Source organism: Crocodylus porosus, unplaced genomic scaffold, assembly GCF_001723895.1.
Source record: "Crocodylus porosus isolate Cpor-Errol unplaced genomic scaffold, CroPor_comp1, whole genome shotgun sequence".
Taxonomy (NCBI): domain Eukaryota; kingdom Metazoa; phylum Chordata; order Crocodylia; family Crocodylidae; genus Crocodylus; species Crocodylus porosus.
The window spans coordinates 73,766,554-73,782,874 of record NW_017728949.1 but is presented as its reverse complement, the minus strand read 5'-3'; the positions used below and the strand labels follow the sequence as shown (position 1 = coordinate 73,782,874).

The window sequence follows — 16,321 nt, the reverse complement described above, 5'->3', positions numbered from 1 at the left end:
AAAACCCCACAAATTCCACTCTTTGGCATGATACCGACACTCAAATTAGCAGGGTTGGAATTTTTGGGTCTCTCATACAGACCTCTGCTGTTTGAACTACTGAAATAATGGATTGCAGTAGTAGGTTATTGTCCTTTGGATGGATCAGAGCTAGAGCAGGTTAGGACATTTTGCTGATACATTCTCTATATATAAAAGCCTTAGTCTCTGTCCGTCTGTAACACTTTATACACACTCTGATTGGTTGTCTCAGCACCCAATCAGAGTGCTCCAAGAGCATTCCGGACAGGAGGTGGCGGTGGCACATTATGGTGGGGATAGAAGGGATGGGAGGTGACAGCAGTGGTGGCATGGGGGGGAAATGGGGTTGGGCCTGCCACAGTGGGGGTGGGGAATAGGGCTGGGCCACCAAGCCAGGGGGTGGGAGAATGGGGTCAGGCTGTAGCAGCAGGGGAACGGGGTTGGGCCCAAAGCAGTGGGGGCTGGGCACGGGGGGAGCGGGCCTGCACCAAAATCACCAGAGGGGAACAGGGTCAGCCCTGAAGCAACAGGGGAGATGAGGAAACAGGGTTGGGCACGAAAGGGGGAGGAGAAGGGCCAAGCTGAACGAGGATAGCGGGGTTCAGGGCCAGAGGCTGGGCTCTGTCCCTGCTGCTCCTGCCCCTCCAGTCATTATTGATGGGCAGTTTGCTAGTTTCCCATATTTTCCAGAAATAAAGGAATAAGACTTGAGATTCTCAGTGCTGGAAAGATGTGTACTCTGAGGGAAGAGATTCTTTTGGCTGTTTCCTGCTTTTGGCTGTCACAGTTATATCTCTTCCTTACCTGTACCTCCTTACCCATTCCTTATGTTTGTTGTACCAATCCACTCTCTTTGCCCAGCAAAGTATCACTCCTCCAGCCTTCACCCTTCCAGTCCTAGTTTCTGTTCTTTCACCTAGTTCTAGTCTCATTCTTTTTAGCTACTTCCAGTTCTCATCCAATTTCCAGTTTCTCATCCTGTCTGTTATTCACTTCTACCCGAGCCATCAGTTATCTTCATTGTCCCCCTCCTCCCAATGCTACTTATCCCCATTAGCTCCTAGTCCCAATCCTCCTGGTTTCTTTATCCAATATAATTAGGTCCCCTCACCAGAATCCTGGTTCAGTGCCTTCCCTCAACCACTTCTAATTTCTCCTCATATGCACTGGCTCCTTCACGTGCATTTCTCTTCCTCTTCATCTCTTTCTATCCATCCATCACCTGTTTCTCACTCCTTGTCCAACTAGTCCAGGGGTAGGCAACATACAGCCCACGGGCTGGATCTGACCCGCCAGACCATTCTGTCTGGTCCAGAGAGCCCCTAAAACATATTTATCTGCTCCTGCCTGCCTGTAAAAGATGACAGGAGCCAGGGGCAGTAGGATCCAGAGGGAGCCTCAGGAATGCAGCAGCCCAGCCCCACCCCACCCCAAACAGGGGAGTGCGTGGCCTGTGATCCCCTGATCTGGCAATAAGGACATGGCTCCCAGCTGCATTGCCAGACTGGGAGAGCACAGGTCAAGCAAGTACCCTGTGTGTGTGTGTAGGGAAGGACTATGCATGTGTGTTCATAGGGTAAGTCCCACATGCACGCTGTACCATACACCTGCACTCACACCCCACCTCACACTGCTATACACACAGACCCCCCACACCCCCTCACATACCCCAGCCACCCTCCCCCACACACTTCCCCCCACATACCCACATGCTCTCTCACCCCATACCCCTCCCACACCTATCCACCCCCCCACATGCTGACACACCTACAGCCCCCCACAAACATATACCCACCCCCTGACAATATACAAGAGTAAGACTTCATTTTAAGCTATTATAAACAATCACCTCTATGTACACTACACAAACACATGTAAACTAAGACAAAAATATTTTAAAAATCAAATTAATGAATGTTTTAGATGTTCGCTTTTTAGCCTATAATTTGGTATTTTTCTGGTTTCAAGATGGCAAAATTCTTTGCTGAAAGGCATACTTCCAGGGTCACGGGGAGGGCTTCTGGTGGCCTAAGTCAGGGGTTAGGGGGCGGGCCTTCCAGTCCCAAGATGGCGACCAGGGGGCAGGGCACCTGTGAAGGGTTGGGGCTACCCATGTGGCCCTTGACAGCTTGTCAAAATTGGTTAAGCAGTGCTCCACCTGAAATAATTGCTTGCCCCTGAACTAATCCCTATCCCCTTCTAGCTCCTTATCCACTTTCAGTCTTCTTCCACCTACAGACTCCCTCCCTGCCTCTTCCTTATTCCCTCCATTGTTTCCTTCATCAGCTCCTGGTGTGCTGCCATGCCTAGTCTTCCCAAGTTGCTGAACTCCACTCCAGCTCACAACTCCAGCTCACAGTATCAGTTTTCGTCTTCTTTCCTCTGCCAGTCATCAGTCTTAGTTTCTGTCCACTAATGGTTAATACTAGACAAAAGTTAAAAACAATGGGAAAAGGGGGCTTTTATAATCGGAAGTGTTAGGGAACCTTAAAAGATGGTTACTACCACCTGCTTTTATAATATTTATTGCCCATTATCACAGTACATGAATGATTTCCAAGAGGTAATAACTAAATCCACGATTAACCAATCATCTAACATCCCTGCTTTCTTTTCCCAAGATCTTAGGGTATTGTTTTGGTTTAAAGCTTTTTTTACCCTCCTGTTTAATTAGTTTTTTCACCCCTCTCCATTTTTCTTCCCTATTACGCTTTTCGATCTCTTTAAATCTCTTTTCTTCCTTTGTCTTCTCTCCCATGTTTTTTCTTAGTTGTGGCTGTGGGCAAGTTAACTCAAATAAATTAATTCATGCTTGCTTCTGAACTCAGTAAGATTTGTGGTCATTCTAATCTCCTCTGATAATGAGTTCCAAAAAATGGTCTAGCTGCCAAAAAAGCTCCTCTTTAGGAGCTTCAGCGTGAGGATGACAGCTTCCTGGTTCCTGAAGAACATACAAACCCAGGGAGGTCACCATTCCAGAAAAAAGAGGACTTAGAATAAGTACGGCTGATTATTTCCAGGACCTTCTTGATTAAGACCAGGACTTCAGTCTGATCCAGTGTTCTACAATGAGGCAGTATAGTTTCATGGAGCACTAGTGTTATGTACTTCTGTTTAGGTAGAGTGCAATATAAGATCACCTTGGCCAAAGTATCATCCTGCATGATGGGATGTAGTGGTTTAGCTGCTCTCAGATAGAAGTAGCAGTGGTTTTTCACTGTGGTTGCTATTTGAGTCAGTCTGATGTGTTCAAAAGGATTCATGTGACCATGCCTGGTCAGTAAGCCTTTGAGAAGACAGTGGCTAACTAACAGGAAGGAGGTAGGACCTGTCAGTCTTTCCTGATCACTTTATAAGTAAGTGGTCATTAGCTATGAGAGACAGCTGGGAATAGGCAAGGTAACTAGACCAAGGAAATGCTATTTATTGAGCTGATTATATGCTTCCTGTGGGTTGAAGCTGTATTTATTTCCATCTTGACATTGTGAGGGTTTCTCTTATTTTCTCTGAGAAAGAAATACAAAAAGGAGCTCTGTTAGGTCATTTGCAGCCCTGTTTATTTTGGGACAAAAAAGATTCGGTAGCTGTGGACAGACAAATTGAGAACTTTACTATCCTTTAGATTTTTACAAATGAACATAATTTCAAGAAAGCCAGAAAGTGAAGTGTAGCGGTGATAGAAGTGGGATATTGGTAATAGATAGGGCTGTTTGGAGGTAACTCATAACTATTTTCTCATTTTTCTAGCTCAAGAATGGGAGGCTGGAGATATGACAGCTCTTAATTTTTCCAGGAACCAACTGCCTGATCACTGTTCTCAAATCTTTTTGGTGATAGAAGTGGGACCTTAGAATAAATTTTGTTTCTGTCTCTTTCTCAGCTATGGAATCTGGTACTTTGTGGAGTCTTGAAGTGGTGCTCCACAGAATCTTTATTTGAACTATCTGATTTCACACTATTATTATTTTGCATTGTTTTAAATACACACTCAATGTGTTTTGTTCAGTCATCAGTGCTTCTGAGATGGGTCCTCCTTAATAGTGGTACATTGTATAATCAGGTTTCCGTGAGGGGTTGAAGAAAAGCTCTTTATAAGAGTTTATTATTATTGTTGTTGTTATTCTTATTCTTATTCAGATTGCTGCTTGAATTCATAAGACTGGATTTCTCTGCAAAATAAACAAGCAAGACTGAACCAAACTCTGAACTGGTACATTTCCTCACTCACGAAGCAAAATTGAGCTGGCGTACTTAATAATGTAATGGAGATCAGACTCCAGCCATTGTCTTGGAAAAAGTTGACCTCTAAATGACTGGGTGCTAATCCAGAAGTTATTCTGGGCAGGGATATGGCAAGGGGAGGGTTGTTTTGTTTTGTTTTGTTTTGTTTTGTTTTGTTTAGGTGGGGGTTAAATCTTTTCATCATCAAGTCTGAGATAAAAAGACTAAACAATAAACTAAGTTTTGTTTTCTTTTTTCTTTCTTTTTTTCCCCATCCGTCTCTCCTACATAACCAAAAACAGAAAAAAAATGTTTTTTTAAGTATGTAGGAACGTGCCACCCATTTTCTCAGTTCAATAATTTAAAAATCTGGAGGTAAAATAAATCCTTCTCATTAAAAACAAGTTACAATTTATAAATGAAAATAGAGAATTATGCTCACTGGTGCATGTTGGTTACTTTCTGATTCTCTGGTGTTGTCAACACAATCATAGCTTTCTTATACATTTCTCATCTGCAGTCAAGGATCAAGACCTTATTTTCCTGAAGATATTATGGCTTGTTCCTGTTAAGAGGTGTTGCCAGTACTGTTAAAAAATTCACATGTCTGGATAGCGTTCATTTTAAAGGCTTTTTTTTGGTGACACTGATGCAAAAATATTTTCTTGTAGCTAACTCCATTTCATGTTAACCTGTGGGGCTAGTAGATAGCATCATGAATTTTGATACTGATGATACTAGACAATGTTTAGAGGCACAATTAAAGAAAAGAGATTCAGTTAAGGAAGAAAACTCACTGGATTTAAATACATATTCATACTAGATCTATAATTCCTATTGGAAATGTTAAAGATGGAAAAATACTATGATAAATTGGATAAAGTGAAAGTAATTGATTTTTCCTTAGCGTTTGCATTTTCTTAGTTATTTCTATTTCCTCATTTCTTTTCTAATAGTTTTTTTCCTGGCAGAAATACTTTCTCTCTTGCAGTTATCATGGACATTGTTACCAGAAATTTAGTATTAAAAAAATTTCTCCTTCTTTTCTTGATTTTAATGTAGACAATAAAGTACTTTGAAGTAATTGATTTAAGATAGGCCTCCCTCTCAGTTCTATGACAATAATTATTAGTAGACTGCATTTCACACTGTGTATTTTATATGTTTTGTAAAATGATTCTTCTTACTGTAAGAAGTGCATCATCTACTAGATCTATTAGCTGACAAGGATCCTCCCAACCTCCTTGTAAGTGAATTACCTTGTAAGACCATGTGTTACTGATGCCTTTTTACAGATGGGGAGAATCAAACAGAGAACTCAGGGAAAGTCAGTAACAGGAACAGATTACAACTCTGTAATTCTTGGTTCCCAGGGCCATGATCATTTTTCTAGGTCATGCTGCCAAACTCTTAACAGAGACTAGCAATCTGTATTCATACAGTTTGATTAAATATACTGTTTTGTGTGAAATTTTGAAGTAGAATAACAAAATTAAGATGACTGCCAGTGATACATATTAATTGCTCAGCTGAGTCCATCTTTGTAATTTAGTGCATTGTGTATTTTTGCTGAATATTCTGCTGTTAGTTCCCTGAGAACGGGCAGGCTAGGTACAGGGTTAACAAGATGTTGACATCAACTACGTCTTGAATTCGTAAGACCGGATGGCACTAGGTACATGGGAGTTTAAGGATTCGAGCTCATCTCCACCCAAGCGCGCGTGCATGTGTGTGTTTGTAGGGAGAGAGAGAGAGAGAAAAAGAACTGTGTGGGTTAAACTGATAAAGAACCACAAGGCTATTCTTAACCTTCTGTTACTGTGTTTTTTTTATTCCCTGTGCAAAGAACATAATTCAGCTGAGAACATCCTGACACAGCCTTATTCATACCTTGCAATCAGCAGAGTCAACAATTGTTATGCTCTTTTGCTGGCTGCCTTGCAACTGCCTTGGTGCCCCAGTCTCCTTATTTTGCATTAACATTTATGACTTCTCCTTGATCTTCAGTCACTTCTTTTTCCCTCACTAAAGAACTGTATCTGTTTCCATTGTTTCTATCTTCTGCTCCATCCTCTGCTCCCATGCTGATTCTTCTGTTATGCTTCCTCTACACACCACGTTTCCACAACCTTGCCTATCCCTCATAACTGCTCTGTGTTGCTTTTTTCATACTTGCATTGTTCTTATTTATACTTTCACAGCATCTAATGAAGTGAGTTCTTGCTCATGAAAGCTTATGCATCTCTGATTCAGTTAGTCTATAGGTGCTTCTTTACGCTGCCTTCTGCCTGACTTCAGACAAACATGGCCAACTACCTCTCTCTGCCCCATAAAACCATGGTAATTCTTCCTTCTTGAGTTTTCATGATACTTTGTGCAGTTGGATCTTCTTCTTTTCCAGCTGCTGCTGTGGTATCGCATTTGGTGACTTCGTTTTCTGTCTTTCACATGGTCCTTCCAGGGTCCTGTTTCCTTCAAAAACTCATTTTCTATGCTCATGACTTCCAAATTTGCTTCTCTACCACTGGTATTTCCCCTCCTGCTCGGATTTACTTATGTCTTTTGAACATCTTTTCCTAGTTGTCCTGCTGCCTTATGATTCCCAAACAAGCCCTTCTTCCAGTTCCACCTCTGCTCTGTCTGACTTAGTATATACATTTGCTACCTCTAAATAGTACACACAACTGTGTAAATAATAAAGAATATTTTCCTGGTCCAGAATATATTCCATCAGCCACTTTCTGACTACAAATAAATGGTAGTCATAAATCTTCGTGTTAGCTCTTAGTTTACTAATATGCTGAATTTTAAAATTTTGGGGATTTCTTCTAAAGATTTCACTGGTATTTCAGTACCACACTTGTTCCAGTAGCAACCAGTTAATTGTATGAAATTGAGGACAGGATAATATTATTTCTAATACTCTGTTCTGGGCAATAGAACATGTGAGCGCTGTTTCTGGCTCTACCACAGACTTCCTGTGTGACAGTGTGCAATTTTATTGCAATATGGGGAAAAAACGTTCCTAGTATTAGGGGCTGCTTCTTGCTTTGCTCAGTATTGCTTAGTAAGTGCTAGAGTTTCTTGAATTGAAGGACTATTAAAGTGCATGCCCTCTCCATTCTGAATTCTCTACCTCTAAAATAGTGGAAATCATCCTTGTTAAAAATCTTAAAATGATTAAAATGGACTGCTTTAATACTTCTTTTAACTGAGCTTATTCCACCTTTTCAAAACGCATGCTATACCGTGTCCATGTGACTCAAACAGTTGGAAACGTTCTTCTTTGCAAGATTTTGGTTACAAACACCCTTCAGCCTGACGAAGGGTTTTTGTGCCAGTAAGTTTGCAAAGAAGAATTTTTCCAACTATTTTAGTTGGTCTAATAAAAGATATTGGATTTCCGCAAAGAACCTTGTTTTACAGGGGCCAGACTTTTCTCCTTCCAGTTACCATTTTTGTACTATTTCAGCAATGGAAAGCAAATGGAAGCTCTATCCAGACTAGGCATATGTGCCACTCTTGACAGAGCCCAAAAAGGAAAAGGAAGTTGAGCTAAATTAAGTTCAGTCAATCCCTGAATAACAGGATGGTGTTTAATAATTATTAGCGCTGTCTGCTAAAGGCAGTCTGGCTGGCACCAAAAGCAAAGGTGATGTAAAGCCCCACTTTTTCCATCTTGAATTTTGGATCCTCTGTGCATTGGCTGGACAGAGGGATCTGAACCACTGAGTAATTGGTCCTGACAGCTCATTGTGTGCTAGAAAAATAGATATCATCTCCATTTTACAAGTAGATAAACTGAGGCAGAGAAACTAGAATTAGTACTGATTCCAGAAGTTATTTCCCTCTGACTTCAGTAAAGTCTGATTTTAGCCTAAATGTCTAGACCACACTTCTTGCTAACCATTTCTAAATGTATCAGGCAAATACTAAAAAGTATAAGTCTATTATACATGTATGCATGCCTATATATGATTATACATGTATAGCTATACATTTCCTCAGAATCTATACCTATGGAAGTTGAAGCTGTCTGAGGACAATGGCCCCCAATCAGTGTGAAGCCTGTTACCTGATTAGGGGGATATGTTGCCTTTCCTTCATACTGTAGCTGTCATGTAACCAGAGATTTGTTATTTCTGCAAACCGTTTGGAATATAGTTCATACCATGTTCAGTTCCCAGTTCTTTACCAAATTAATTATTAAAACCTCCATTAAATCAACCAAAATGAATACAGGAACATTTCAGATATGTGCAGGCCAAAGAAAAGGGATCATATCTCAGTTTTTCCCAAATATGTAATACAGTAAAAAGTTTGCATAGTAACATCAAGCTTTTATAGTTTTGTGTTTCCTCTTACGAAAATGGAACACACACACACTCACTAATATTGTTTAATAAAGCTAAAAAATGCAACAGATGCAGCCAAAAGTGCACGTCATTTTGAGCAGACCTTTACAGAACAGACATCCCATATTGTGTTCATCTTTTTCCACAATCACTGCTATGACAATCTGGTGTGTTTAGCAGTTGTTGCTGAGTAAGGCAGACTGGATTGTATATGATTTCTCCATGTCAGCCAAGAAACACATCACTCTCCTTTTTGGTGCAGAAATAAGATAGTCTTGTATAATGTGTTATTCTTTCTACCAGGAATAGCTATATCATTATTGCTTGTAAATATAATAGTGATTTTAATTTGTGAGTCCCCATGTTGGAAGCACTCTACAAATCTTAACAGAAATATCTAAAAATAAAACGATTTTGTACGTGTAAGAGTCACAGGGGCCAGCAAACTGAAACAGGACAACCTCCCAGATAGGAAAAAGAAGAACATAAAAGATACCACTATAATCAATGTACAGTACTGCTATCTTCATTTCAGAAAAACAGAAGAATAGGTATTTTGATAGGGAAAAGAAAGGAAGATCACCTGCTCATATCACAAAATCCATCAGTGGGGCTTCCATGAACAGGGCGAATACAGAAATTTTTCCTCCTGTCATTTCTCCTGAATTCTGTTCTGGTGGGTGCAGAATTTGCTCCCTCCTCTTCCTCTCCTGGAGAACCCAAAATGCAAGCTTGAATTCCCATTTATCTTCCCTAATCTACACAAGTACTGTAAGATTCATTAGAGGTATAAGGCCCTGTGGCTCCCACGAACTGTAGGGCAGCAGTTCCCAAACTGTGGGTCATGACCCCAAATGGGGTGGCAACATCAGTGGATGGGGTTGCAGCACTGCACTGTCTCCTGCGCCAGGTCCCACCCACCGGGTGCAGAAGCCTGAGGGAAGGGCAGCAGGGCAGAGAGCGCCAAGCCCACCGTAGGCAGCCCACATCCTTCCCTCCATCATAGGCTCTCCTCTGGCTGTGCCACCCATGGGGGAGGGACGAGCAGGGCGGGGAGCCGGGCTTCACGCTCCAGCCTCAGCAGCTGCTGCTTCCTGCGGGCAGCAGCCAGGGCTCAGGCACTGCTGGGGGGGGGGTAGAGGGATGCAGGTCCTGGCCCTGGGGAGAGTGGGGGGGGCTGCAGATTGGGAGTGGGGGCACTGGCCGAGCCAGGGGGCTGTGGCTCGGGAGTGAAGGGCCCCTGGGCGGAGTGAGTGCCTGTAAGCGGGAAGCGAGGGGCCTGCTAAGGAAATGGCCAGGGTCATGCTGAGGAAAAGTTTGGGAAGCACTGCTATAGGGGTTCTTTCTCTGCTCTGGCTCCTAGGGGAATAAGGAATAGCTCTGTTCCTTAGAGATAGCTTCCCAGGGCATCTTGGTCTTCCTCCGAGGAGAAATTGTAAATTCAGTTGTGGAAAGGTTTTCTACCTTTGAGCCTGTATAGCTTTTAGTGTAGATTTTGCAGACTTTAGAGAGGAGTATGTCAGCTGTGTGGCCCCCTCCTTTTTGCTTGATTTATCTCTCTCTAAGTGGACATTTGACCCCAACAGACTTAGGGAACATCATGCTCAGCATCTGTCAGCCTTCACTATACAGTGTGCAGACTAGATACTCTGCTAACAATAGAACCACTAGCTAAACACCTGTAATTACCCGCCCCAAGGGAGGATTGAGGCCATCAGTAAATATTTAGGACTCTAATGAAGATCCCAGTGGAGGTTATTTTCTGTATGCACTTCTTCATTTGCACTTTCACCCACCCCTGACAAGTCTGGTTCCTTTTTTACATTGTCATTTCCCAGCTCTTTTGGCTAAATATTTTGAAAAGAAATCAAGCACTAGAAGTACATTTGAACAAATTACCTTTCCAGAAATAGGTACTCTTATGAATACAAGCAACTTCTGAGTATTTTAGTCCTGATTCTTAATAACTTTAAAAAGCAGTTGAATTATCTCTGAGAGTCAGTCATTTTGTCCACTTGGAATCATCATCATAAAAACTCCTGGTCCACAGATGTGAAACAAATTATGAGGCTTATGCCATTACATTCCTTTTTATTATTGAGAACAAAACAAAGCTGGAGGATATACAACTTCTTAAAGTAATTATTGTTTTTTTTCAATCTGTAAACCTTACAATTTCTGAAGATTTTAAGCCTAGAAAGGTCCTTTTTAAAATATTAATTAGAGGATGCATTTGTTTTATTTCACTAAACTAAAACTATTGACCAAATTAGAAATTAACACATGTAGGCTACAGATGTCATTGAGCCCGAGATTTTCTGAATCATATAATTATTAATGTTTCATATAGCCATGTGATAAACCTACAGATTCATTGTACATAATTAGGCTGTACAAAAAAGACCCCACTCTTGCTAAACTGTAGGTTTTCCTGTAACACAAGAAGTAAAACAGTAGAAGTTTCTAAATAATAAATTAAAAACAAAATATTTGAAAGACATCTGGCCCACATCTGTCTGAAATAAGATAATTTAAAACACAGTAATTAAATGCAAAAATACTACAATATTCACACCTTATGATGGAAAAAATAACTCATTCCATTTTTAATGCAATTTACCAAATTATGGAAATTTTTATTCATTTATGGTGTCTTTTAACCTCTCGTTCTGTCATAATAAAGAAGATAGAATAGCATTTAGTTTCTTTCTTTTTAACTAACCAAACCAATGTTTCTTAAGACCTTAACTGTGGGGAAGAATATCATTCCGAGTCTTTAATTTCATCACGAAAAAAATCCGTATACACTTATAATTCTATCGTATCCTTTACTAAATAACTCCCCAGCTAGCTACTTAGAGGTCTTTCTGCACCTGTAGGCTTCTATCTCAGTTGTGTCCTTTCTTTCTTATCCAGTGCACTAAATGACTTGGAAGACTTTTAAAACTCAAATATCTATTCAGAAAATACGGTTTTGGAACTTTTGTTTTTTTAGCAAATGTAGTTGCTTAATATAGTGTTTCTTCAAAGAGGGATAAAGCAGTCTGAAGACCAACTCTTTTATCACTGGGGTCAGCACAGAAGGAAGGATTCGCTCAAGTTTCCTGCCTCTCCACGGTCTGCCCTGTATACTTTTAGCTAGGTAGAATCATATTTTAGCTCAGGATGTTAGCTAACTTGATCATGTGAAGTGTGAACACATGGTTTCAGAAAAATGGGCCAAAGAAACAAGGCTGAGTTCTCATCTCACGTGGTAGGCTGAGGGAACTAAGCTTCCACATGACATATGCTATCCTGATTAGGGTAGAAAGCAAAGGGAAAACATTTCTAGGGACCCCAACACTCGAATGAAAAATAAATACTACTGTGATAAGTGAGAAGTTTACCACAAATAAACATACCCTAAATCAAGATTCATTCTGCTTGTTTCAAGGGAACATGATAAAGACCCTGAAAATTTCTTTAAAGTATTACTGAAACTTAAAGAGAAGGAACTACATTTTCACGTATCTGTCCTGGGAGAGACTTTCACCGACGTGCCAGGTACCTTTTTTAATTCTATAATTCTACAGGTGGCATACATTTAGAAGTAATTTCTCTATGCATACATATATTTATTTTAAGACTATTATATATATATATGATCTTGGTGTATTGTAAAATTTAAAGTTATAATTTTTGTTAAATGAACTTTATTTGACATTGAGAGGATACAGCCATTTATTACATGTTTTTCCTACATTGTATGTACGTGTATATAAAATATAAAGATGTAAGCTTGTTGGATGGTTCAGAGAATTGGTATAAAGAGACTTTCAATGTGAGGCCCTGATGAAAAGTTGTTATTTGATGTCAATTTGGTATATCTGAAATTAGTATAATAAATGTTAGTTTATTTAATAATAGACAAGTATGAACATCATAACAAGTACCATAACAATTCGCATTAACTGCTGGCATTATCAGCAAGAAAAACAAGAAGTAAATGTTAATGGATATTAAACTATTACACGAGAATCAAGTCCTACAATTTGAAAGCTTCTGGCCCTCATTCAGGGGGCCTAATCCATCTCTTCCTCATGGTTAGAGGCCTGTAGCAGACACCAGTCATGACACCCCTCCCCCCGCTGACTTTTAGTCAAAGGCTTTCAACAGGCCTCCACTTCATACTGCACCACTGGACACATGTGCATCACTTTTATGTATTAGGCAACACCTTTTTCTTTTTTTTGCCCTACCTCTTTCCTGAACAAGCTATGCCCATCTACTCCAGTCATGTGAGCTGTCCCACCATGTGTGTCTGTAATCCCAAGTACATCATAATTCTGTGACTGTACTAGGACTGCCAGGTCTTCCAGTTTGTTCCCCATACTTCTCACATTAGTGTATAAACATTTAAAGTATCTAACTGACTGTCCCTGAGAACTTTGCTCAGGTTTCCATGATTATTTCCCTTTACTAAGTTTTTATTCAAGTTTCCGGGCTCTTTACTTACCTCTGAGCTTTTGTCTTCATCCTTTGGTGAATCTAGTTTAAAACCCTTCTCACTAGAGATATGAAAAGGTCAGCGATTAATTGTTTAACCATTAAGTGCAATGATATCTAGTTAGCTTACTGGTTATCCTTTAGCTTGGGACATGTTTAGTGCCCCAGCAGGGCAGGCAGGAGCAGGGAGAAGAGGGGAGAGTGACTACTATCCATAGCATAAGAGGGAAACAGCCAACAGCCTAATGATTCATCAAATAAGCAATTAGCTGCTTGTTTACAGGTGTTCTCTCCTTGCAGGACTTCATGTGGGCTGTGTTGTCTGGCTGGGCTTGCTTTCTCTCCCCCACCCCACCCCACCCCATCCCATCCCCTGTCCCCCAGTCAAAGGGCTCTGGGAGTGGGAGTGGTTCCCAGCAGCAGCTGTATCTGAGCTGCTGTGTTATTATCAGTTAATCGTTTAACCAATATGTAATTAGAGGAGGTTAAATGAAAATTTTTAAAACGATATTTACATCCCTACTCCTTACTAGATTAGCAAGCTTGTATATGAAGACACTCTTCCCTCTCTTCATCAGATAGACTGCATCTTCCTGGATGCCTCTGTTTTCCTGGAACACCATCCTGTGGTCAAAGAAGCCAAAGCCCTGCTGGCAACATCATCCGTGCAGACAAGTGCATCTCTAGGATGTGACCATCTGTTGCCAGGCCTTTATCTAGATTGACAGAACACCACCTGGGCCACCGTCCCCTTCACCTGTGCATCCAGAGCCGTGTAGTCACTTTTGGTCTGCTCATGGTCACCCTGGCAGTGTCATGGACTAGTAGTCAGATGGCTGGATGAGTCTGAGCAACCTCTCTTGTAACATTTCACAGGCAGGGAGCAGACCTCTCAAGCCAACAGGTGAAGCCAGCAGATGGATGCCTCCATGCCCCACAGGTGGGAGTCACCAACCACCACCACCTGCCGCTGGTTTTGGTTGCAGTGGTCTCAATCCTCCCTCCCTTAGGGGTGCATGGCTTGGCCTCTTTTGCCACTGGACTAAGCTCCTCATCCAGTGCAAGGGCTTTACACCAGTTGTCCAGCTGGACACCTGCAGGTCCAGAAAACGAGTGTTGTCCTTCCAGAGGTGTGTTTTCCAGTGCTTTCTTTGGCTGTTCCTTTTCTGTGCTGCTGGAAGTCTCCTTATGCACCAAGTTGATGAAGGCCTCATGCTTGCAGATGTTTCAGACCCTATCCAACTCCTCCTGCAGCTCTCTTACCTGACTCCTCAGATAATCCACCAGGAGGTTCCTCTCACACTGCAAGCATTCCTTTAACTGGCTGTCCCTGACAAGAGTCTGAAGACCGCAGTCAGGGTAAAGCCAGGCCAGAACCTAGACAGAAGCTTCCATGGGGGGCCATGCCTGGCGAGAGCTCGTCCAAATACCAGCACAGAAAGGGCTGGCTGTGGCAGAGACTTTGGCACTGAAATATTTTCCAGCCATCCTATTGATTTTCCTGCTAGCTCCTTCTTGCTCTTCTTTGCCAGCACTGCTAGCTTCTCCCTGCTGCCTACACCACCTAGCTGGTTGTTGGAAGCAGCAATTTAAAAGCCAGCCAGGCCAGGAGCCAGGCTCAGGAAAAGCCTCACTAAGCCCCATTCCCAGCCCCACTGGCTTTTAAATCAACATCCCTGCCACCCTGCTGGGCAGTGCCATCAACAAGAAGCTGGTGGGATTTGACTTTGGGAGTCTCTCCGGGGTAGTGGGCAAAGCAGTCTCCCACTCCTCACACTGGAGTCCCCAGCGTGTGCATCAGGCAGGGGCTTTGTCAAGGAGCTCAATGCTCTCTGATGCTGGGAGCACCACTAGGATGTGATGTTGGGGACTGCTGCTCTGGCTGCTGCTTTCAGGAGACATTGCTGCTCCACCATCACGTGTTCTCTACTGGTTGCGTATGCACTCCCTGCTCAAGGGATTTCAGCTCTTTTAGCAATAGTGAGTGTAAGGTTTTTCCTTAACCCATTGTTGGGAATTCTGCTTAGAAGCAGAAGTTGAAGAGTCACAAGGTCATCCAGGAGCAGACTCCTGCCTAGAATCTCTCCAGCCCCTCACACATATTCCAACTTTGTATTAAAACTGAGGACCTCTGTACAGCTCACAGTGAGGGGTGATCTTTCAGTGATCTTTGTATAGCGTTGAATTAATAATATTTGTTAATGCACACTTGGAAGAGAGGGCATGTGGACACAAAATCTGATTCACTTGCCATTTACAAATTAATTCCAAGCAGGATAGCCCAAACCTACAAACAGCGAAAACAGAAGTAACTAACTCCCATCTTACATACTAATGCACATGAAGGATACATAAAATTACAGTTATAGGAAATAAATATAATCAAACATGCAAAACATAAGTAGGGTTGCATGTGAAGGATGGTGGGGTTTTTTGCTTTTTTATTTTGAGGAATTGGGAGTGGAGGGGTAGTGTTTTGTGTTAAAATTGTTGTTTCTGTCAACTATGAAATAGCTCTAATGAACAGAATATTCTTTATGCCTATCTAAGTTTTAATTTCTGTATTGATATCAGTAAATATGTATTAGTGATACATCAGCTAGTTTTTTGTTGTTGTTGGGTACGCTTGTCTGCTAAGATGGAAGCTGAGTTCACCAACTCATTTTAAAGAGGCTTTCAAATCTTTGTCCAATAGTTATGGATTTTGATCAAGTACCTAATAGGCTGCATTTGAACTAATGACCCCAAGGTGAAAGGTTCAAAATCTAATAAAAAAGAAAAGTTAATTAAGAAGAGAGCAGGGTTTCTCAGAACGTATTGTAAATTGGACTGTTTAGTGTAAAAGATTGTCTCACTGTTCCCAAACTGTGCAAAATTTGCTCTCATTCAGTCTCCCATCACACCAATAACATGTCAACATGGAACTTGGTATGGCTTCTCTTCTCTGTGCTTTTTCCCAAATGCCATTTTTTTTCTTTGTTTCCTTGTTTCTTCTATCTAGTGTTTGTTCCCTGCTCTTTTTTGCCTTACTCCCCAGCATCTCTCCCCTGAAGCACCTGTTGAGAAAATCTTGGCTTTAGCTGTGCTGGCAACTCTTGGCTCTTTTCCCACCAGCTTTTCTCCCTGCCTTTTTTATGACTACAATAGCCCTTAGTAGAGAGCGTTGTTTGCTCCTCAGTCTTTTTGTTGCTATTTCTACAGGTGTCTAGGCTGTGCTCTGAAGAGATACAAGTACTTTT

At 41.5% G+C, this 16,321-nt stretch overlaps 1 protein-coding gene across 3 annotated transcripts in view; it reads left to right on the top strand.

The window, feature by feature from the left end:
* Positions 1-16,321, top strand: part of GTDC1 (glycosyltransferase like domain containing 1) — a 293,667-nt gene that overhangs the window by 258,664 nt on the left and 18,682 nt on the right. For all 3 annotated transcript variants that reach the window (XM_019553901.1, XM_019553900.1, XM_019553902.1), the window contains one exon: positions 12,031-12,140. In XM_019553901.1, the coding sequence (XP_019409446.1) occupies positions 12,031-12,140 (110 nt within the window). The remainder of the gene's footprint in view (positions 1-12,030; positions 12,141-16,321) is intronic.